Source organism: Oreochromis aureus, linkage group 11 (assembly GCF_013358895.1).
Source record: "Oreochromis aureus strain Israel breed Guangdong linkage group 11, ZZ_aureus, whole genome shotgun sequence".
Lineage (NCBI taxonomy): Eukaryota > Metazoa > Chordata > Actinopteri > Cichliformes > Cichlidae > Oreochromis > Oreochromis aureus.
In genome coordinates, this window is record NC_052952.1 from 27,660,144 (window position 1) to 27,685,662 (window position 25,519).

The 25,519-nt window shown below is 41.9% G+C and overlaps 1 protein-coding gene across 1 annotated transcript in view; it reads right to left on the minus strand.

The window, feature by feature from the left end:
• Window positions 1-25,519, minus strand: part of iglon5 (IgLON family member 5) — a 110,453-nt gene that overhangs the window by 11,599 nt on the left and 73,335 nt on the right. The window contains exons 2-6 of the mRNA XM_031740717.2: window positions 14,265-14,343; window positions 8,033-8,265; window positions 6,212-6,331; window positions 473-604; window positions 114-234 (exon numbers count right to left, since the gene is read on the minus strand). Coding sequence (XP_031596577.1) covers window positions 114-234; window positions 473-604; window positions 6,212-6,331; window positions 8,033-8,265; window positions 14,265-14,343 — 685 coding nt within the window. The remainder of the gene's footprint in view (window positions 1-113; window positions 235-472; window positions 605-6,211; window positions 6,332-8,032; window positions 8,266-14,264; window positions 14,344-25,519) is intronic.

Consider the following 25,519-nt stretch of genomic DNA (forward strand, 5'->3'; position numbering starts at 1 on the left):
CTTCGCCCAGTCTGCCTATTCCGTGTAAGCAGAACAGTACCAAATGTTATAACTCAAAGATTCAGAAGGCTTCATAGCAGACAAATTGGCACCCAAATTGACAGTGTTCTCACCTATGATCATCCCTGTACCACTCAAAGGAGGCTGGTGGGACTGCCATGGCTTCACAGCGCAAGATGGCTGTCTTCCCCAAATGGGCTGGCATGTTTTTCATGTCTGTGATCATGGGAGGGTCTGGTAGAGAAGGATAGGAGAAAACACAAAGAGAGAGACTGGAATGAGTAATGTGTATACATTTAGCTTCACTTCAACCAAAAAGGCAGGTCTGCCCACAAGGTTAAAAAGCACCTGCAGAGAACAAATTTAAAATGTATACATAATAAAGCATCTAAAGGAATCATTAACATATATTATTAATACATCACTGTGGACATGGAGTTCATTTCGTGCAGCGCACAGGTGGGATACTTACAGTTGACTGTGACTATGACCTTACGCTGGTCCGGAGGGGCCACACCATTGTTGGTGATACATTCGTAGTCCTGCGCCTGCTGCCTTGTGATCTCTGTGATCTCCAGGAACTCCCCCTCACGCAACGTCCCATCTATTGGCATAAGGTAGAAGTCAAAGGTCGCTAAAAATCATATGCAAGGTGATGCACGCAACAGATTTAAGCTTTTTTAGCTGAGGTACGGCTTATTGTGGCTAATGTCATTTAAGAGGCCAAGATGCACATATTAGATGACAACATATAATGCATTATTCAAGAACATTTTCAAGAACTGAAGTTGGGCTGACCTTGGTTACTACTTAAGTTGTGGTTAACACATTTGCCCTACATGTGAAAGACTCACAGTTTGAGACCAAGATGAGACACAAACACAGCCTCAGGGGGTCAAAACCAAGTGCTGGGCCCAAGCTTGGATAAATGGGAGGTCTGTATCAGGAAGGGCACCTGGTGTGAAATCTGACCCCATGGCAAATAAAGGAACAGCTGAATGTACATTCTTTTATTATCAATACTCAAATGGCAACTTCCTCATGTATTTATTGTTTATCGCAATTTAGAAATATTAATTTGGATTATAGAAAAACCTTAAATAGTTAACAATGCCACAATACAGTGCATGATGATACTTATGAGTATTAAGGTGTGTATAATTAAGAAAAAAATATTATAATTCAATTTTTATCTCATGGCCCAAATGCTCGTTTCTTCAGTTGATGTTTTCGCACATGCAAAGTAAGTAAACACAATGTGACAGCAGTGACTCTTTTACTACTTTTATAGTGTCGGGGGAAATTGTAAGCTTTGCTTTCTAAGCGTTGGACACACTGGGGGGGTGACTGCTCATTCACCACATTAGGCGGCGAGCAGAATATTTGGCGGTTATTTGATGTTGACAAACTCCCAGGTGAACAAAAAAACAAATTAGTCAGTCTCACACTTTCTGTCTTTTTCCTTGGGCGACAAAACAGCCACAGAATCTCTTCAGAGGGGAGAGTCGAGGGGACAGGCTACAAGTTATTGCTCCTTCATGTGAGGGAATGGATGCTGTAGGTGTTATTGGTTCGACAGTGGAAAAGAGAGCAAGAGAAAAAGAGTGCAAGGAGAAGAAGAATGATAGCGAGTGTGCACCCCCTCCTCCTGTAAGCACAGCAGCCAGCTGTCTCGCAGCCTCCGAAACCATTAGGCCTATTTTTTTTTGTGCCTTTACCCCATTAAAGAAGTCAGACTGTGGAACACGACATAATATATAATCTCACCACTAACAAGGAAATCCAGCTCTTAAATTGCTGCACACTTTCCCCTTTCAAAGCCCCCACCCAGTTCCCAAAACACACAAACCAAGCCACTGTCAATCAGCAGACCTTTACTTCCCTTAACAAACACACAAACAGCTCCTGAGTACGTTTGAGAGGAACACCAACGCAAACACGCACACATAAAAAAGACGCTAAACGCCACGATTATTCCTGTCAGAGATTAGCGTGGCGGTTCTAATTGAAGATTATACTGGAGGATTATTAGTGCGGCTACTGAGCTGGAGACGATTATTTGCAGCTGCTGCAGCAGAGGCTGAGCAGCGAGCGACAACCGCCGTGATGGCTGCTTGTGCCACCCGGGTGAGCCGTGGTTGATGGGGTGGGGTGGGTGCGATGTTATTCACTCATTCGATTAGTCTAATAAATATTGCTCTCTTGTGACATCTCTGTCAAGCAGGCAGAGCACCCAGCTTTGCAAGGAGGAGGGAGCCGTGGCAGCGTAGAGGGAAGAAGGAGAAGAGATAGAATCAGACAACTAACACTGGAGAAATTACACACGAGGCTGTTACAGGTGACGAAAGAAATCAAAAGGACAAAGCAAAGAATAGAAAAACCCGAGAGCAATCGAGTTATAAAGTGAGAATTACAGGCACAGAGTGTGGTAATTTGACAGCGATACCGTGTAAGAGACTGAAAGAGATACACAGATGTACAGATAAAGAAAAAAGGAGAGAAATGGCAACATAACGAGAGAAACAGTGACAGATGTCAGGTTGGTTATTTGATATTAGGTTTTTTTCATGGACTTTTCATCCATAGCATCTATGTATGATGTAATATCGCAAAGCAGTCCTTGCACTCTCCCTTTATCCCCCTCCCTCTCCATCCCCTGAGATCTCTGGACCTGTATTGCACACCTCTCTCCACTTTGGTGGGAGATCATATCTGAGCGGAGCCGGCCCTTGGCACTCCCACAATGGTCTGTAAAATACAGCTCCATGAACCACTTATGGCTTTTGAAGGAGCCTGACTCCTGACCACCAGAGATAGTTGGATTGCACCTTGGAAGAGACGGGGTTTGTGAATAAGAGGGGGGAAAAGGATCAAGAGTTCTGGCCCGCAACAGTGAAACCGTGCTCTATTTCCCCGGCAGCACTTTGAGCTTGACTAGACTATCAGGGCACTTGATTTCTCGGCTCCTCTTATCCATTTCCATTACAAAAACTACAGTCAAGGCAGAGTGGTCTGATGTGAGGTTAAAACAGAGATGGGTGGGCAGTCTAACAAATGATAAAACCAGTCATTCTGGTAGCATACAGCAGCTGTAATATGTGTCATTATCTAAATGATACAGTAGAATTTCAAGGCCAGTGCACCCCAGTGCTTTACACGTGTATGACTAAAATTCCTCAAGAACACTTCAAATTGTTTTTCCCGTGTTTTTTCCTGCACTTCGGATCTGTCAAATGTTGCTGGACTTAAATTTCAAGCTCCTTTTTGATCGTGGGATGTAAAAACAAAGGACAACCTATTAACATTTGCTACATTTCACAGTTCCCAGGTCTTTTGGGGGAATCATTAAATATTTGGGAGCAGTTTTTAAAGTTTTACTGTGTTTAGAATGAACAAATGTGCTCATAGCATTATAATTTGAGGAAATACATTAACAGATTGTTAAATCAAGATATAACACAGTCCAAGTCTTGCACGTTAACGCCAGTCCATAAACATCTCTGACATTTGTTTATGAAAGCACAGTGATCGACATATGTGCTTAGTGGAAACACTTCACAGTTGAAAAAATAAAGGTGTTTCTGGGAACACTGTTTGACCACCTGTTGACTGGAAGCCATCATACTTCTTTCCTCCTTTCCAGTTACCTAATTTCCCCACCCACCTGCACACATGCTCCTTATTCCCAAATTACCTGTGCATGATAAATTGTACTCAGTATTCAGTGCTCTTGCCAACATACACAGGTCATCTGACAGTCATCTATCATCTAGTCATCTATCCTTTATTGTGCCCATGTCGTGTTTAAGCCTGTCGCCCATTTGGATTTGTTTCCCTCTGCTTACTGCCTTCCTGTTGCCAGCCTTTGAACTGAATTAGAGCCAAACAAACCATATTTTAATTATAATGGCACTGCTGTTGAGTTTAGCATCACAGCCCATAGAACACCTACCAGAAATATCAAAGCCCAATCTACTGCCATCAACTGTAACTAACCTATTTATATATTCTATAAGCATACGCAACCATTATACTTATCATCCTGTCAGAGAGTTTTAGTTTGCACCAAAAGAATATCACCTTCCTTCCACAGCCATAAGCATCTATTCTAAGACTGTGTTACTGCAGGGTTTAATGGATGGTACGTCAAATGATAAGCCTGGGCTGTGCTGGTGTATTTAACTGGATAAGACAAAATGCCTGTATGCCTCTGTGTGGGTCAACTGATGGATGCCAGAGAGAGTGAATGGGTGCAACAGATTGTATCTGTGCTTCTGGTGAAGATGAAGGAGGCGGCGCCTGCAAATAACAGTGCCGAGCGGTATTACTATCTGTATGTGAATAAGGAGTCTGGTAGCTGCAGACAGGACGCAAAGGGGTCAAAGACTTTTAGCATATCCCCCTCACCTTTCGGGTGGTTCTCCTCCTCCTATTCTACCACGTCTTGGTGTACTGCATACGCATTTTCTGCTCAACTTTCAACTCCTCTTCTCACCGCCCCTCCCTGCAGTTTCTCTATGCAGTCTCTGAGTAATGGGGACAGATGGCCGGCAGCTTCTTGCTGTTTCTTTGGGCTCGACCCCCCCTTTCTCTACCACCCCTGGTCCTCTGCAACTGATGGCTTGGTTGCAGAGACTCCTACGGAATAGCAATGTGGGCCCTATCTCTTTCTCTGCAAGCAGAGGGGTTATAGGGGGGTGGGGAAGCAGTTTGACTTGGTGGGGTGGTTAGAGAGGGAGGATTATTGCTGAGAGAGGAGAAATGCTGTAGACTTTCAAGAGAGGACGACTGCACAGAGTTTGTGATGTGAGGTTGTGTGCGTGTTTGCTGCAGGTGTGCATTCATGCATGCTTTCCTTTTCTCCTCTATATTTTTGTGTGTCTGTGGGTGTGTGTGATCACTCCTGGGTTTGTCCCTCCCTGAGGTACTGTAGTGTACTGTGTAGGTTCATAGGCACTAACTGTACAGCGAAGGACATACTGTTCACAGCATGATAACCCAGGCACAAACAGAAAGAGAGAAGGAACAGGCCTCTGAGTAAGCCCAAAGCTGTCTGTAAGTGCAGCACTACAGTAGGTTGTGCATTTATCGGCAGTATAATTACATCGTGTTGAGTAGTTGTTCACACTGACCTATTTATTACTGCTGCTTGCTACTGCATTTGATCTGTGTTGCTACTGCTGTAGTCAGGCTACAAGTTAGCCAATTCTGTTGTGTGAAAAAAAAAGTCTGCAAAAAAGTGCTGAAACCAACAATAAAAAAAGAAAAACTGTAAAATAATGATCCTTATTGCTTTGTAGCTTCCTATTATATTCATCTGTCAGTTGCAAAGGATATTATGAAACTTTCTAGCACACATGGTGATATTATAAACAAGAAAGTTCAATTCTGATAATTCACCCATTGTCAGAGAGCTCTTAAGCTTCCAGTTTATCCCACAAAACAGAAACAGCAAGAAAATAAATTAACATCCCAACCTTTTCTCTGAAAACAAACAGCTGAAACTCTGAGTCATACCACAGTGGTATACTCAGTACATAGCAATTTTCTTTATGTGTCAAACAGATGAGACAGAAACTACAAATTACAATTTGGCAGAAAAGTAAAAGACCAAAAAATGAACTCTTCAATCTCTAGAGACCACGTAAAGGTTATTTGCTTGACTTTGGACATCAGCGATGACGAAGACGGGAGCTAACATGGAATAATGCTGCGCTGATTAGATCAAATGGACTGACTCACTTCATCTATCAAGATGCGCTTCCTGACCACCCTGAACAAGCTCCAATTCCTCACACCAGAAGAGGTTTAAAATAGCTGATTTGGTGCCAAAAGTGGCTGTTGGCATCACGATGCTGGTTGACAGGGTGGATGAAGACAGATGCTGATGATTACGGGCGGCGCGGTGGGGATAATTACGTATAATGTGTGGTTATTTGGGACAAAACATTGGGACATGGGGAAATGCGGGAGTATGAATTTAAGATGGGGACAAACTAAACAGCTGGGTTTAAGAATGATGACACAGAAGCCAGGGATAAAGACGTGAACATGAGCTGAATGCTGATAAGCTTATAGGCTGGGAGGAAAAAAAAGGCTTTAACAGGCGAATGGGTGTCAGGGATGAATGTAAAGACAGGGAGATAAAGGTGAAGCTGTGAACACGAGATCTCTGTATGTTAAGGCAAGCAAGCACGAAGGGGTAGCTTACATTTCTGTTCTTTCCAGGTGACAGTGGGCTCAGGCCGGCCGACTGCCAGACAATAGAGGTTTACGTTCTCTCCCTCGTTCACTGACACATTTTTTGAGATGTTGACGATTCTGGCTGGCACTGAAAAACAGGATCGCACCATTAAAATATGACCTCGAAATCAAAATGATATTGCATACATTATTGATAAGGTACAGCTTTACATCCTATTAAGGTGTTTAACATATGATGCAAATCTCTGCAGCTTAGACAGACACGCAATCCGCTGATTAATGATCTATGCTTGAGTGTTTACTGAACTGTGCAACAATATTCTTCCTTCATTCCATTTGCAGCAATCCTAAATTCCTGCAAATGGATATTACCATTTCCATCTCTTGACACTGACTCTAGTTTTGTCTTGAAAAAGAAAGGGGACTTGCAGAAGTGGTATTGGAGGAATTTTTACTTCTACTGTTTCAGTGAGTATGACCACCCCTGAAAACCATTTTGGCCCTAACTCAAAGTGTTGGGGATGCTGTGCATGTAGTTAGTTTGATAACGAGGTGGCCCTTGAATTTAAATAGCCCATTATCATTGTTTTTAATGAGCCTGGCCCTGAGATTGCTTTTTTGTGAGACATCTACCGAAGATACTTTTCTCTATCTTGGTGGAGCTGAATACTTGCAGCAATAAAGTACAGATTGGAGTGGTGGTAAAGCTGCTCCTGCTTGATACACTGACTTGAGGGTGTAATTATTTTGTGTGTTATCAAGCAAGGGTGGGAAATGTGGGCGACTTGGAATTGAGCATTTAATTGGGTATATATGGTCATCTGTGCCAAGCTTTGGACCCTGCAGACAAGAGTGTTAGCTTGGCTGCAGTGTGATGAGAAATCTCCAGCAAAGCAGATGACATTGTCTCTGCCACCTGTGAGCTTTGAGCCAGACCTCATGTTTTTATCCCTGTAATTTTTACCTAATATATCCTATTAAAAGTTTTTGGTCTCAATCTGCTGGTGATGTATGGCTACATTTTGCACTCCGTAGCCCCAAAATATGCATAAAAACTGACACATGCAGGGGGAAAAGGTCTTAGATCCATCCTCCAGGCAGTCCTGCATCGATACATCATGTCACTAAGGATCAGTCACACACTCACTCACTTAGCTGCTGACTTGATGACTGAGCTCCAGTCGAGGTCCAGTACTGTCAGTTATTTAGTCAGGCACTTGGACAGCCTACTGCGTACCTCATCTACTCAACATACAGGCTCATCCATCTGATCTGCCTAACTTTCTGTTTATAAAGACAAGTAATCTTAACAGCCCACATGAAAATAACAAATGGGCTCATCTGTCACTGCACCAGTTTTCCTTCACTGTAGCCACACACACACATACGCAGGCCAGCTGAGCTTTGAAGACACGAGTAATTTCACATTCATATAAATATAAATACCTTAAACACCAAGACATCATAAACATTAACGACTAAGTTGTCTATCATAGAATTTAGGTATACATTCAATCATGATTTTACAGAAGACTAATGCTGACACACACTGCCATAGAAACCATCTTAATTGCTTCCATGGAAGTCAGACTTCAATCACACCCTCTTGACAGCACTACGTTTGGATGAATAGCAAAAAGCCTAATTAAACTTTTTAATCAGATCCAGGGCAGTTTACAGTACCATGGGTGTAATATATACTTTTTTGCGGCATCATTGGCAATCAAATCTGCACACTGGATATATTAGGGAAATTATCCAAGAGTACCAGATGCAATAAACAGCCACTTATAATAGATTCCTGTTCTGACTGAACCCAGCTGCTGACCTTGAACAATGAGGTAGACGTGGACGATGCGCGGCTTGTTATTGGCCTGGAAGGTGCAGGTGTAGGGCCCCTCGTCGGTTACTTGCACCTTGTCAATATGAATGGAGAAGTCGCTGTTGTTGCTATTGACCAGCGTCACACGCCTATCCAGCGACCACTTATCTGTCCCCGTGAAAAGGATATTAGAGCGGTTCAGCCAGGCCTTGTGGGTCACCTCCTCGTCAATACGGCATCTGCGGGGAAAACAGGAAGTAATTAACAAGTGTAATATAAACAGTATATCTTCTTCTTCTCTCGGCTGCTCTCTTTAGGGGTCACCACAGCGAATCAGCTCCATCTCACCCTACCCCTAACATCCTCTTCCATCACACCAGCCGTCCGCACGTCCTCCTTCAAAACATCCATGAACGTTCTCTGTGGTCGTGCTCTTTTTTCCTGCCTGGCAGCTCCATATTCAGGATTGTTTGTCTCATCCACTATCTCTCCCCTGCACATGTCCAAACCATCTCAGCCTTGCTTCTGGGATGCTTTGTTTCCAAACTGCTCAACCCAAGCTGTCCTTTTGATGTACCCATTTCTAACCCTGTCCATCCTGGTCACGCTTAACGAAAATTTTTAACATCTTCAGCTCTGCCACCTCCAGCTTGGCCTCCTGTCTTTTTGTAAGTGGCACCGTCTCCAAACCATACATCATAGCAAGTCTGACTACCAGCTTGTAAACCGTCCCTTTCGCTTTTGCTGCTATGCTTCTGTCACAAATCACCAAGACATTTGTCTCCACCCACTCCACCTTGCCTGCACTCTCTTCTTCACCTCTCTTGTCCACTGTCACTTGCCTTGGATGGCTGATCCCGGGTATTTAAACCTGCTGAAATATTTCACTGGTGTAGGTGAAAGCTGGTAAATATATAAATAACACACACACACACACACACACACACACACACACACACACACACACACACACACACACACACATATATCTATCTAAATAAAACACATGCTCATTTCAAGCTCCACATGTTTAATCCTGGACTATAACAGATCCTTACTTATCTGCTCTGGCTGCTGCCCTTCACTTCATCCTTGTAAACAGAGTTGTTTTAGCTCATGTTCTCCTCCCTTTAAACCCATTTCTTCTGACTGGCTGCCCCTTGCAAACGGTTCAAATAGGAGATGGGTGGGACTTATGTGCTCAAAGAGTTATGCCCCTGATGACCATATTAGGCATATCCTTTCTTTTAGTACAGTGTTAAGCATCGACGAGCCACCAGAGCAGCCTGCACATTACAGCTGAATGTGTGCTTCATTCTTTGAGTTTTAGTAATAGAAACAGCAGTCTCCTAAAATAGTACCTCTTCTGGTGTTTTCATAATGATAGTGAGCGTTGATTGTTCAATTAGGTGGAAAGACTGTGACTGCCAAGGCTATAGCCTATGAGTCACCTCATTATCATACTCATCAATCCATTCAGTAACCCTAGGCCATGTAACTGTATTTGTTATGTCTCTCCATTCAATACCACAGGCTTCTTTTACTTGTACTTTTATTGGATTTGTCTGTAAACTCTTTAACATTTATTGGGGTTATAAATAAAGCAGCTTGTTAGCAACACATTACTACAAAAAGCGGTTGTAAATTATTAGCTACAGTTTAGTTACATTGTTTTTCTCTGGAAGAAAACTTTGAATAGTCAAGATACGCACACTTTAAGTCTTGATGTAAGCCTGTTGGCATGTTTGAGTAAAAGTGGCTGAAATCTGCTGTTTCCAAAGTCTGAGGCATGGTGCAGAAGAAGTGTAAGGTGCCAAAGGTGAGACTTTAATTCCTGGCTTGGCCACTAGATGTCCTTACCCAACTTCAACTGTTGTCTTTATGTTTAACTGACTTGATCTGGATAAATTTTAACTAATGTAAATCTTAGATCACTTGCCAGGCCAGCAATAGTAGCACCATAATAGAAAAAAAAACATAAAACAGGTAAACCTGAAAGCTATTAACAAATGCCCTAGAAGGCATGTGCGAATGTTCGTGTTCTTAGCAGGTAGAGGAATAAAGGAAGAGAATACTCTTTAATAATTAAGATTAAATTATGCTTAGTTTTCTGTTTGTGCATTGTGTGCTTGAATTGAGAAAGAATACATCATAAAAATTCATTATCTGTGTACAAATGCTCTATTAATCTATTTTTAAAATTAATCACTTCTGCACTGATGATGTTGCTAGAGGACTGCAAGCCCAGAGGAAATGAGCACCATAATAGCATCAAATGCGCCTCATCTTAATGGCCCGCATCAAAGCCAACAAAACAGCATTGTCTCAAGCATAACACAAGTATTTGTGCCACTTGGGCACAAGTGATTTTACATTAAAATGTAGTTTATTTATAAAGCTCTTTAGTCTTTTGTATGACAGGTATTTGCTGACCGGCACAGACTAAACTTGCACACACATTTCAGTAAGAAACATGCCTTCACAGCCCCACTGTCGAAGCTTTTAAACCGCTCTAAAATCACACTCTAATTAACAGTGGGACCATTTGGTTACTTTGAAACCTTGGTTCTCTGATTGAGAGGCTATTTCTCCACTTCCTTACATATTCCATATGTACAGGGAATTACCTCGGCCCCTAGCCTTGGCACGTTGATACTTCTTTAAGACACTCCGGCTAGGCCAGCCACGGCCCACAGCTTACATATAAAACAGCTGTGCAGACATGAAACCAGTGACGGTATAATCAGAACGTGTCTCCAAGCAGCCTGAGGTTGGACAGTCTCTCATTCAGAGAACCAACATTACAAAATAACCAAACGTTCTTTATCATGTCAAGACTATCTCTCAGCTCCATTATTCCCCATGTATGGGGTAACTCTCTAAGATACCCTGTGAAGTGACAGTGCAACCCACACCCAATCACCGAGGTGTTGCAAACAAACTATTTACAAATATACATATTTATACGCCAAACCAGTCAAGCCCCCTCTAGACGCAAAGCCTGAGCTGGTGTGGGGAAGGCATCAGTCTGCATCAGCGAGTCCTGCGAGATGCAAGGATCGCAATGGAGCAAGCCGCTCTACCGGATGATCGTGTAGACAAAGGTTGTCACAGAGGGATATCCAGTCACACTCCTCGAAACACGGGCTGGCTGTCACATTCAGGCGGTAAAACCTAGCAAAGGTCAATCCAGATGACCACATTGCCACTGCACAAATCGCTGAGAGCCTGGCACTTCGCCACCCCTGGAGAGGCATACGCCTGCCGAATAGCCGAATAGCCTCCATGATGCAGTGGGACAACCAGGAATTAGACAGGGGTCTGCACAGGATCCTGGAGTGGAAGCCGGGTATGCCTGACGCACACAGCCAAAGCACGGACAGAGTACATGGCAGCCTGGCACTAAGCTGCCTTCATAGCTCAACTGACTGGGACAGGTGGAATTTGGACAGGGCCTTCGGCAGGAATGCTGGGTTGGGCCAGCAAGAAGACCATTTTCAGGGACAGCCATTTTAGGTCAGTGTTGTCCAGGGGTTCGAAAGGAGGGCGCTGAACACAGCTATTTTATACGTAAGCTGTGTTTTATATGTAAGACACTCTGGCTAGCCTAGCTGGAGTGTCTTAAAGAAGTATCCACGCACCATGACAAAGGGTGGAGTCATTCATCGTACATATGGAATATGTAACGGAGTTGCGAGATAGAAATAAGATGATTCTCGTAAAGCCACACTACTGCACAGTGTGACTGAGAGCAGAGATTTTAGAGTTTGCATGTTATCTGTTAGAATAAGCCAAAGGTCTTGAGCCACCCCTCATTTGTTTATAGTTTTCTAAGACAATGGGAAACGTGAAAATATAAATGGAAATACAGTATACTGTATAAGGAACTTCTAATGAGCTTGAAAGTCAATATTTGGTATGACCACCTTTATTCTTTAACACATCCTGAAGTCTCTTAGGCAAGCTTTCAAGTAATTTCTTTAACTAGTCTTCAGGAATAGTTCACCAGGCTTCTTGAAGGACTTTCCAAAACTCTTCTTTGGCTGTTGGCTGTCTTTTGTTCCGCACTGTGTCAAGATGATCCCATACTGCAGTGAAATGAAATATAATGTTAAGGTCTGGGCTCTTGGGAGTTTATAATTCCATCAATTTTGACATGATACCCAACACCACTGACTGAAATGTAGCCCCAAACTATGACTGAGCATCCACTGTGTTTTACAGATGGCTTTCAACATTCATCGCTGTATCTCTCTCCTCACCTCCTCTGTACATATTAACAGTAACTTGAACCAAAAAATTTCAAATCTGGATTTATCACTCCGTCAAACCTGTTGCCACTTATTTTCAGTCCAGTTCTTGAGTAATTTGGCACACCTCAGATGTTTCTCTTTTCCCCTTGTTTCCATTCCTTAAGAATAGCTTTTTGGCAGCCACCTTTCCACTGAGACCATTTTTGATGAGGCTTCAGTGAACAGTAGATGGATCAACCAGTTGCCAAATGCATCTCTCAGGTCCTGTGTCAGGTTTTTGCAGAATTTGTTCTAATTTCTTAAGGACATGACTTTCAGATACTGGTTATCTGCTGCAGATAGTATTTTAGGCCTGCCACTTCTTCTTCTGTCCTCTACTCGTTCAGTTTCCTTAATTTTTTAAAGACACACTGCACACTAGGCTGAGATATGTCATATTGTTTGGCTAATAGCTCTGTGAGAATCACTTTGTTGGTGCAAAAAAACTATTTTACGCCTGTCAAACTCTGCTTTCTGTGGCATTTTTCATAGTTTCAACTAAGAAATGAGAACAAATTATGTGTTTTTGCAACAGGCTGCTAGTAACAAAGTGACTCAAAATTGGTTCTTTGTTGTCCTGTAAAGACACAATACTGGTTTATCCCTTGAGGTAGGTTCTTCTTCTACAGATAACTGATTCATAGGTCATTAACTGACTTAACAAATAAATATACAATAAATATATAAATACATTAAAAACAAACAAACAATAAAATATTTCTTTGAAAATGTTAAAGTACAAGAACTGTAAAAAAGCAGCCAATATCTAAAGAAATACTATAAAAGACCTTTTTGCTAAAGACCATTTAGCAATAAAGTCTCCACAATAAAGACTTTAACTGATCAAACACACACATCCACAAATGTGCAATAACACTAATGTGCAATAATCTTTTCTGGCATCGTTGTATTTTTACTCAATTGTATATAGCATTTGTACTCTATTTTTATCTCATTGTATATTTTATTCTATTTTATTCTACTGTATATAGTATTTTATTTTATTCTATTCTGTACAGTTGTGTACTGTATTTATTCTTATTCTATTTTATTCTAATTTTTGCTTCATAACTTTTGCACTGTCCACTTCCTGTTGTGACAAAACAAATTTCCCACGTGTGGGACTAATAAAGGTTATCTTATCTTATCTTATCTTTTAAAAGAAATACAAGAAAGGCTAACGTAAAAGAAAAATATGAAGGAAATAAAAGGAGGGGGGGTCAAAACAATCCCATACACATTACTTCATTTATTAATAGAACCATTAAAGTTAAATTTCCTGAAAAGAATGGAGTTTCCAGCGTTTTTAATTTAAATTTTTTAGAGAGACATTTTCATGTTAATGAAAATTGACAGAATGTACTTGGCTTCAGAATAATAGCTTTGATCTTAGTGGAAGGCCAGTCTTCTTTTAAAGGAAAAGGGAACTTGAGAATTTGCTCAGAGCTGTTGGAGATATGTAGGTTTAAAGGTGATGGAAGTAATGTTGACTTCTTTTGGGCACTATTTTTCTAGCACTGCTGAGTGTACTGCCAAGCTAGGTCACATCTATGCAAGGAGAAAAAAAAAGCAAGTTGGCTGTTTTTTTTTTTTTTTGCTTGGTTGGGAGCAGGGAAAAGCTGTGATTTCTGATTTATCACTCACAGCTAGGTAGTTGTGGTTGGATGCTGAGACGGTCCACCAACCGAGCAGGACTGGACTTCATTATTGTTACATCTAAGTTAAAAGAAAATATGACTGCAGAAAGACTGGATGACTCCAGTGACATTTGACAGATATTAGTCAGTTAGCTACAATAAACAGAGATGGAAGATATGGCACAGGATAGGATGCCTAATTGAAGTTATGTGACAGAGCATTGGCAGTTATACCAGTGTGACAGGTGGTGGAAAGGCAAACATGTTTTTCATGTAATCAGTCGGTGCAGGTGTAGGATCAAGAGTTACCTCAAAGTAACGCTTTCGCCTTCCAGCACTGTAATGTTGTCCGGCAGGTGCCCGAATTCTGCTCCGTGCACGCTGGACCCTGCCAAGAAAAATGAGAGAAGAGTGCAATCAGCATCCAATAAAAACACCAGACACTCCACTAGTGTTCATCTATCTCAGGTAAGATACTTAAAGATCGACCACCTCACAAAATCATTCAGGCCAGAGATGTGTCCTGCATCCTGCTTGCTCTGAAGGGAAAGTAATAAATATACTAAACAAAAGAGTCACAATGTCTGCACTGACCCCCATACTTGAATAATGATTTGGTTTTACCCCGCATTCTGGTGGGCTGCTCGTTCATTGAACAGCACTGATAATGAGCAAAGGGAAGAGGATTCACGCGGAGCTGCCAGAGCGTGAAATGAAGGGACAGCAACGGTAACAGAAGGGATGCTCATCCTGCCTACCAATACACACACACACACCCACACAGAAAAGAGGCACATGCTTGCAAAAGCACAAACATATATTACAAACTGACACAAGAACAGACACAAATCCTGAGAGCACCTGAGTGCTTACCTGAGTGTCCGACACACGCAGGTACGAAGAAAAAAAAGTAAACAGTTTGAAGTCATTTCGCAAACTTTTTTGGACCGCACTCAAAGACCTTATATGCTGGCAGTGATATTGCCTACTGAGGCAAGCCGCTCCCCAGTAAGACGCCTGGCTCTGTCCATCTAAACTCTGCCAAAACACAGCATGACACTAGATATCGCGGCTTGTGTCCTCCCTCCATCTCTGACAATCTTTTCTTCCCACTGCCTGAAAGATGACCTCAATATAGGCTTTTGCTGCTGTCTAGCCTTGAGGTTTAATAAATGGTGACTTTATGAAATGAACCTGCTGCACTGAGTTGCTAAGAAGAACCTCACGGTTTGTTAAGCAGCCACACAAATTCCAAGACATGTTAAGCATGCCGCATAAGAATTTTTGAAAAGATGAGACCCAAAATGAATGGCAGTGCACCACTAAATAAATGGGAAATGGGAGTTTTAAATTAAAGGAGGGTCTTTGTGAAATCATGTTTTGATTACAAAGAATAATGACAAAGGTTTCTGAATTATAATGCACATGTTGGACCGCTAATCAAAAGGTTTTCAAACTGCATAGCAGAAAGTTGTGCTAACTACACTACAGACTAATTTATCATCTCTTAAATAAAGACTAATTGTGCCTGTTCTCTATGGACTTTTTGTAAATATAAGTGTGGAATGACTTGTGTGGCTGCACAATGGCAAATATAGGCTATAATCACGCATGTGTGTTCATTAAGTCATGCGTTGGTTACATGCATGTGAACCAGTGCATATGCGGCTCATTTTGCGTATAAGCAATCAGAGTGTCTAGGTTTAGGTTGCTCCTCGATGTGAATGTGTATATTTGTTTGCTGACACACCGACAGGGAACAAGAAAGGAGGATAAACTAATGACGTCTCAGAATAAAACTGGCCCTGAAAATCTCCCACTAAAAGCTGTAATCGCATTAATGGGTGCTGCTGCTACGCTATCTAGGCTGGCCAAGGATCCCAGAACTGGCTTCATCTCTCCCTTCCTCTCAGAACAGCTTAAAGGAGGGGCGTAGCGCATTAGCCATCATGTCCAGTGTTTAAAAGCTGTCTGTGGTTTTTACTCTGGAGTAATATTGCATACCGTTGCAGTGCTTATGCTTTCCATCTAAGACTTAGATGGTCCTCAGCTCAAGCCTTCAGCTGTTCCCTTTCAAGTGCTCTATACTCTCTACCCACTAGACTATATTTAGGTTAATTCAATTCTGTTGTGTGACATGATGTCATGAATACGCTACCCCACAGACACAATTACAGACGCACACGCAGAGAAAAGGCGTACTCTATCAAATAATGTAAGCACAGAGACACGCATGCAGCACACACATGCACTCACATTGATTGAATAAAAGATGTGTGCATACGCTGAATGCTCCACACAACATTGCGAAGGTTACAAACCAGCAGGGAGCTATTCCCATTTCCCTACTCAATTCCCATTTTCACAGCTCGATTGGCACCTTGCATTCTAAAACCTGTATCACCCTGCCTGCGCTCCTAAGCGCCGCAAAACATGATAACCAGGTCAACACATTCACCACACGCTTCCTCTCCCACAGTGAATCACAGGACAAATCACAGACGAGCAAGTCTGGGAGTACACCCACACGCTCTTCTATGAACCAAACCCATCGAGATAAAGGAGGCCACCGTGACAACAAAAATAGAAAAGATTCCCTTCGCATTCCCTGAGGAAAATACAAATGTGACTTCATGTAGGCACACGGGAGTCAAAAAAATGACACAGAGGAACACACTTACACAAACATTTAGCATAATATCTACCTGACTCAAGCACACGCTCACCACTGTATAACCCTTTTTGACCCCTGTCACTTCGAATGCATCAATGCAACGGGACCAGCATTTGTATTTGAGAAAACACTTCTGTCCTGAGACAAAGGTGCCCTCGGAGCAGTGCGGGGACCATACACTTTCCTGAAAAGCATTGTGTAAAAAGCAGTCATAATATTATGAGCCTGACAGGTGGACGACTCTGTGTTGATAAAAATACAAACGACAAAGCATACAAACCAAGTCCACAGGGATGGGCCATATGCCCAAAATTACATAGGTGTTTTGTAAGGAAAGGTGAAGAAAACAGGTGGAAACAATGACGTCAACATGCATTTATATATATATATATATGTGTGTGTGTGTGTGTGTAATAGGGCGGCTGATTAGTCGACTAGTCACTATTACGTCATCGTTGATGACTAATTTAATAGCTGACACATCGTTTGAAGATTTATAAGGTCCTGAAGGACGCAGGAAAAAGCAGTAGGATTTAAGAGTGTAATAACGGACTGAAACAGAAGATGGCAGCAATGATTCTACAAGGGTGCCAGCTGCCGTTAAACACCAAAGAAGAAGAAGAAGGAGCAGTCTTCGGTATCGTAGCTGTGTCCAAATTCAGGGTCCGCATCGTTCGGAGGCTGCATTTATAGGCTGATTACATGACAGCGACTGACAGCGACAGCGAAGACTCCGACAAATGTGTCCTTCTTTTCCCCAGATTTGAAGGATGGGTGTATCCTTCGTGGCCCAGCCTATCCCAGAATTCATAGCGCGGCCCAGCCAATTACAATTTCCAACAATGGTGGCAGCTACTTAGTTTTAATATTACTCTTACTACTCTTTCTGGGTCACAAAATAAACTTTTAAGATATTTTCAGGCGAGAATGTAGCTGTGTAAACTTCAAATATCTGCTCGGTTTATCAAGACATCACATATTTGCAAAAGTGTTCCGACGTTTTCGGAGACGAGCTGACCGGGAGGTCAAGGCTCACTAGAGCCTGTGAAAACACTGGACTCGTGGCAAATCGTTTTCAGACCACCCGTGGTCTTTCGCTACTCAGGTTAAACATGATATATAAGTCACTTAGATAACTTAAAAATGTTATTGTTTGGCTTTTTTCAGTATTTTATTTGTTCCTGAGTAAATCAGTTTGGCTGAGATTAAAGTTATAGTTTTCACACATGCACATGGATGCATGATCTGATTGGTTGACTAATCAGAAAAATAATCGGTGACACTGTCGACTATCAAAATAAACGTTTGTTGCAGCCCTAATTTGTTAATAGAAATATATGTGCTTTGGGTTCACTGTACTCCTTTTTTGAAATGACCATCCAAGTCATCCAGTCATGAACACAAACATGCATTACCTGATCTGAATTTGTGACCTACACGCAGCAGTACAGGTGTCGAAACTACCCGATAAAACAATGTTTTCTGATGGAAATTAGTCAGTACCTGCTTCTACTGACGAAGGAACAAAAAGAGTGGCTCCGCAGTGTGAACTGGGAGTGTTGTGTGTAAAACAAAATGTAAACATCAACTTACTGAATGACAGCCTGTGTCTCCCACCATGGTGTTTACCCCTTTCAGGCTATTAATTCAAATGTCGCTGGTCAAACACAACAGACGCGGCCAAACAAAACAATAATGAGGCCTGTGTGGAACCACTATTGTGCTGTTTCATGGCCAAAACAGAATCTTCAGACGTCACTTTCGATTTCTCTGTTGCATTCAGCTTTATTGATCCCTAACTCAAATCCTCCATTTTCTCTTCTCCCTCCTGGGGCTCTCAGCATATAGGATGATAAACTGCACCCACCTGGATGATTCAGAAATCTTGACACCCAGCTAAGAAGTGTGCTTGCCAACGGGGAATCTTGAACGATCAGCCACCTAGCTTACCTAACATACACACACACAAATATTTTATCTTCACTTTGTTTTACTACACTGAAACAAGGATGGGGAAAAACATTGATGAGAATGAATAATAAAGAACAGAGCCAGCCCTGGTGTTGGTGTGGCCACCGGCATATTGAATTTCCCTGCTCCCTGCTGTCAACGCCAGATACAGTCTTGTCATGCCTACTGGTATCTCTCGTCCTTGCTACGACCTGCTTAGCACACAAATGGAACCTCCTTCCTCCAGAATCATCCATGCACATGCATAGACACAAATGCATCCTTGAATCCTGTCCAGATGACCCCCTTAAGCCTTTGTCTGCACATAGCATTGAGCCTCAAGTCTGGATTTGACATTTTAAGAGAATAAAATTGTACGGGGATGCCTAGGGGATTACACAATACTACTGCATTGCTACTCAATTCTGTTTTTATACACCCTGCAGAAGCAGAAACCTCTTTTGCTCATCTGTGGATAACACTTTATCTGTTGCTGCCCATATGTAGACATGGTCATAATTCCCTCCACTTGTGGTCCGGTGTTTTTGTCTCTGTGCTCCCCTACATTGTGCCTTTTTGTCTGTAAAAGCATTGCAAGGCTGCTTGCTCAGTACCCACGAGACATCTATTATGTGATTTGTATTCTCTTGACTTTTACATGCGCCTGTTTGTAATTGCACTTGCTACTGGCAGACACTTATGAGTATAGCCCTATTGAGCTGTACAACTTTAGCCTGCAAAGTCCTTGAAAGGCTGTCTTTGTGCTGTTCATCTATTTCGCATTGCCCTTGACGATCAAATAAACACAGAGAGGAGGGAAAGCTACTTCTGAAAGCATGATTGGCGTCAAGACGGATAACAGCAGAGGCTATAATGAAACCCATAACAATAATCCATTTTAAAGGGGGCTGCTGTGGTTTTGAAATTGAAAAGAGAAGGAGAGAGGTATAGCACAAGGTGGAAGGGGAAAGCTGAAGACTGATAACCGGGGCGAGGTGAAAGAAAGTTACTGAGAAAGAGGAAAAGCTGTAGTGGAATACAGAATTACAGCATGTACTGACAGTAACTACATCAAGAGAAGCAGATATAGCAGTTTTGTAACAGTAGTTTTGCGTGATAATACCAGTATTGGCCTTAGTAGTAACCATAAAAGCGGGAGCAATAGGGAAATATTAATATGAAAGGGGAGAAAAGTGCAAGGACACAGTCAGAAATGCTGGGGCAGAGAGCAAAGCAAAGGAAAAACACACCCGCATAATTAACACCGGCATGCTGCAGCCAATTAAATATTTACAGAGGCACTTCCCTTCGACACCTTGATGATGAAGAGAGGCAGCCCAAGGATTATCAGATGCAGGGAAGAGACAAGGGGTTGGGGATGGGGGGGATTAAACATTAACCAGCACCGATATCCCTTTCTCTACCTCGTCTGATCCCATTAACTCTGGACGGCCCGAATCCAACCTCATGTCCACCTCTTTGGAGCTCCCCAACCACTAACCCCTTTCCTACCCACTTCCTCCTTGTCCTCTTCTCCTTCACTTCACTGCTCATTCAAACCGTCTACACCCTATCAATGAAATCCCTGACTCCCCTCCTGGCTGTTTCCACCCTCAGCACCACCTGTCAGGGACCGAGCAACAGGAGAGCAGAGAGAGAGTGATGGGCAAGCAGTGAGAAACCACCTGGATCCCTCACTCAAACAGCACAACAAGATGGATATGCAGGTCGCTTGCTTTTCACAATTGCTGGTGAAGCAAAATGGATGTCGGCGGGATTCCACTTGACAGGAAATCTAAGAAATGTCAGGGAAGTCACGGTGAATGAATTGTTTTGAATCTGTCTGGTAATGTCATTTTTTCCCCTTTCAGACCAAATATGTTTTTTCCTGCTGAAGCAACGCAGTGGAATGACTAAAATGAGTGTTTACGTGACTGAAGCTTATTTTGACATTAAGTGCTCTAGTAAGCACATTCTCAGGCATCGAGAGGACTGGATGGACTTTTAGCTGCTCGTCATTCAAGGTCATGTATTTTTCTGCTCTTGCAGGGACCACATATATTCCGACACATATGCAATTGCTAACAGTGCTTGAACTCGCAAGCATGCAAACCATCAACATGTACAGAAAAGCAGGTCATCACCCCCGGGTGTCTAGCTTGGCCTCACCAAAGATGTGACATCTGCCCCTTTTTATTGTACACATGCTGCATCCACAATTCTGCCTCTGATCGCTCATTCCCACCCAGCATCTCCCTTCCCTCAGCTCCCTCCCACCTACTAATCCCTCTTCACACATCAATCAATAGAGCACTGCAGAGTGCACAGAGCCATACAGTACTCAATGCACCAGTTGTACAACTTCAATGGGCAGCCACAGATCTTTACCATTGAATGAAGCGTGGCTGGGGAGAAAAGCCGAGCGTGCTAAAACCAGGGACGAGCCCCACACCGCTTTCTTTTACCCCCTATTTTCCTTGGACTGGCGCCTAAACCCCTTAGCACTCTTGAGATCAATATAGCAGTTAAACTGTTACTTCCTTTTTTAGCGAGCGCACACAGGCGCGCGCCGGCCTGCCTTCCTGCCTGCCTGCCGTACACAAGGCCCTGTAGACCCCCCTAAATACACCCTGTGCACTGGTAATTTGACAGATTTGTGGTTAAGTGCTGTCACAGCTTTAAAAGAGAAGCTTAAAATACTGATTCACTGCAACTAGCTCTCCATCCAACTTCCTCTGACAATAACATACTTTATTGGCAACAAAAGGAATATCATACCTACAGCAAGACAACCTAACAGCAGCATGATGCCTTCTATGGCGCCAAGTAAATCAAAGCTGCGGATCTGCGCCTTGGTGTTATATTCAGTTTATTTTGTGCGTATGTTTTCTCTTTTACAGTGGCTCTTCTAAGAGAGATACTCTGTAGATACACTTGATATCATTAACTTAAGCGTTTCAAAGGTTTCTCCAGAATATTTCACTTTTCAAGTTGTTGCTGCATCTCTCTCTCTTCAATCTGGGGATTTTTGCGCTTCAACATTGATCACTGAAATGAAACCAAAGACCAACCCACTCGTACACTCATGTCTCCAACCTGGCTGAGCGTACCAAAGTAACAAAAATCGAGAGATGCACAACAAGCCAAAACGACATCAAAGCACAGCGCGTGCCAGCGGTTGTGATGTTTCTTTTGGCGCTTGCTGCAGTTTACATAAGCTACAGCGGCCATTATTAGGTGTGAATGTCTGTCTCTCTGTGTTTACGCTGTGATTAACTGGTGACCATATGACAGCTTGGATAACCTCCTAATATGAATAAGAAAATGGACTGCTGGATATTACAAATCCCTGACACTTCACAAAGTGAACTCTGATCCTCTTAGCACCGATCGTTATAAATTTTCCTTCTTGACATTTCTTAGCTTAATGATGGTTTCCATTGAGCTCTACTACATCTGAATCTACTACAAACACAGTGTCCAAAGTGTAGTTCTTGTGAGGCTCTTGTAAGTCATCAAAGTCATAGTAAAGTAGAATTTGGTGCTTCCATCACGCCACAGGGTGTGGGAATCATCACCCTAGTAAACAAAAACTGGAGGGAAAGCTTTTTGCATGTGACTCATGCTTGCCTTTTAACATGTGGTTAACAAAGTGACCAAACAGTTCAAATGAAAATAATAATGTCCAACTTGGGGCTGTGTTTAGGGAATTATTGAGGCACTGAGTGAAGTTGCACCAACAGTCGCTCAAAGCTCCATTTGGACTGGTAAGAGCCGTCTTATCAAAAAAGACAGAATAATGCAAGTTTAAACAGTTTCCTGAATGCTCTCTCTATCAGCATGACTGTATTACCTCACCACATCACCACTTTTTTGGTGCACTCATTCACCTGCTTGTAAATACAAATATCTAAGCAGCCTGACTTGGATTGCTGCAACTCATTGTATTTAAGATAAGATGGCCTTTATTAGTCCCACAGGTGGGAAATTTGTTTTGTTACAGCAAAAGTGCAAAGTTATGTAGCAGAAATTAGAAAACACTGGAATGCAATAAAATAAAATAAAATAAAATACTATGTACAATAGAATAAAATAGAATAGAATAATATATACAATAGAATAAAATAGAAATACAAATACTATATACAACTGAGTAGGAAAATACAAAAACAAAACTTCGAAGAAGAATTGCACATATAGCAGTCTTATTGCACATGTGTGGGTTTGTGTGTTTGATCAGCTGCAAAAGTCTTTATTGTAGAGTCTGACAGCAGTGGGGAGGAAAGACCTGCGAAATCTCTCCGTCCCATTTAGACATTTAGATGTGGTCAAGACAACCTGCTGAAGTTCAAACCATCAGGGTAGGGCAGAAAGAGGACTGAAGCAACTGGTTTCAGTAGGTGTGCGATTTTTGAAACTGCTCACCATCACTAGGATTTACAGAAAAAGAAAAAAACTGAAAAAGCATCCAGTAAGTGGCAGTTCTTTGAGCAAAAATGCCTTGTTAATGCCAGAAGTCAGGGAAGAATGGCCAGACTGCTTCGAGGTGACAGGAAGGTAACAATGACTTAAATAACCACTTGTTACAACCAAGGTATGCAGTAGAACACAAAACATGTTAAACCCTGAAGCAGAAGTCCGTACTCCTGTCATCTAAGTACAGGAAACTGAGGCTACAATTTGAATTTCCAAAATAGACGACTGGAAAAATGTTGCCTGGTAGAGTCAGAATTTAGCACAATCTATATGAAAACCTAGATCCATCCTGCCTTCTGTCACTGGTTCAGACTAGTGATGGTGGTCTAAAGGTGTAGGAGACATTTCTTAGAAGACTCCGGACCACTTAGTACAAGCTGAGCATCCTTTAAATACCACAGCCTGCTGACCAACTCCATTCCTCTATGACCATAGTGTACCCATCTTCCAATGGCTGCTTCCAGCAGGTTAATGCCCCATGTGAAAAAGCTCAAATCATCTCAAACTGGCTTCTTGAACAAGGGAGTAAGTTCACTCTAGGCCTCAAATGACCTTCACAGTTACCAGACCTGAATCTAATAGGGCACCTTTGGGATGTGGTGGAACAGGAGATTCACATCATGGGTTAGTCAGCAGCTGACAAATCTGCAGCAACTGTTTGACGCTATCATGTCAATATGGACCAAAATCTCTGAGTAAGGTTTCCTTATTGAATTTGTGTCACGAAGAACTGAAATGGTTCTGAACGCAAAAGATGGTCCAATCAAGTGCTAGCAAGCTATAACTAAATTAGTGGCTGACGAGTGCATAAAGTACAATATATTCATGCTTGATGGGTTGAAGACATGTACATTTTTAAGGGAAATGTAGGCCAAAGTAAACATATGGACACAATAAGCTAAGAAAAGAGACATGCATCTGACTATGCACTTTACAGACTCTCCAACTGCGAAAATGATTACTGTTATTAGGCTGTGAAGCGTTTTCCAAATAGTACTGACATTTTTTATGCTGCACAAATACAGCATGCTGTATAGTAGTGTGAGTCAGTTATGTGTTTTGATTAATTTTGGGATAATAGCGAGATTCTATAGCACCGAGAAAATAGCTAAATCAGGCTTTTGGAGTACATAAACAATACTAGTTCTTATCTTTTTTTTGATGCCTGTCGACAATAAGAAAAACGTATAAAACACCAAAGTTATCCTTCAAGTAGCATTGAGTCTTGGCAGGGAACTTGGAAATGAACAGGAGTCGATTTCCCGATGGGCAAGAGTCATAATTTCTACATCTGCTCGGGGGCTTTGTCATTTGTTTTCGTCAGTTGCTGAAATGGCTGATCCTGTCATTTTTCTTGCTAGGACATTTCAATGTCACACACAATGTTCATTTTTAACTCTGTTAACTTTCCTCTACTGTTACAAATTACCGAACACAGAGCTTACATGTAAAACAAAACAGTGAGTCCTTTTTATAAGGTAAATAAAGATAAAAGTTGCCCACATTTCACAATAAAATATGCAATAAAACTCTCACTATGTTTAACTCTCACTATATTTTCCATATTTTTCATCTTTATGGCACATCTAGTCATGCAATGCTGAGAGACCGAGCAAATATTTCCAGCCACGCGATTAAACTTCCAGCACAGTGGCGAGGCTTGCCCTATAGTTTACACTCCAGCCTTTAAGAGGCTACAATAAAAACAGCAATTACTGGCCGATAGTGACAGGAAACAAAGAAGTGTAATAGCATGGACACAGTTGTTTTTGATAGGAGCACTGGCTGTAAAGTGGAGTCAAAAGGAATGAGGCATCAAAAAGTCTGTTGAGTGTTTGGGCCGTATGCGTGTGAAATGGATGACCACGGCAATATAAGCTGCCAATGGTCATTTACGATAGACTTGAAAAGTAGGAATAATGAGAAAAACAGAGTCTGACAAAAGCCTGAAAATTACTGCCACTTCTGTTAATCTGGACATTAACTTACAGTGAAATCATGCAATTTCCATGAAAGACAAAAGATATGCTGCAAATACATTCAGTGAATTTCGAACAAAGTCTGGAGTCATTGTGGAGCAGAATAAAAGATTTAATTTAGCTTTTGTTTAGATTTTTTTTGCATGCATAAGCCTTTACAGCACAACTACTGACTTAGCTTATTAATTTTCCCACTACCATTCATTTCATTCTGATAATGACATATTTTTGTTGAAATATGCAAAATATGTAATATACTCAAACAGAGCAATAAGACCAGTTAATTGTAATGACTGAATGGAGGGCAATTAGCTAGTGTCTGAAACTGCCGTGGTAATGAGCAATCTAAAATAAGTCATTCTTTGTCTCTGCCTTTTGCAAACAGCAAAACAAGAGGGAACCAAATTTTGGCTACCGCAAACCGGCAACATTTTTCCATCAACACACTTGAAGCTCAATGAATGCAAAAATAACTGCGTGTACTG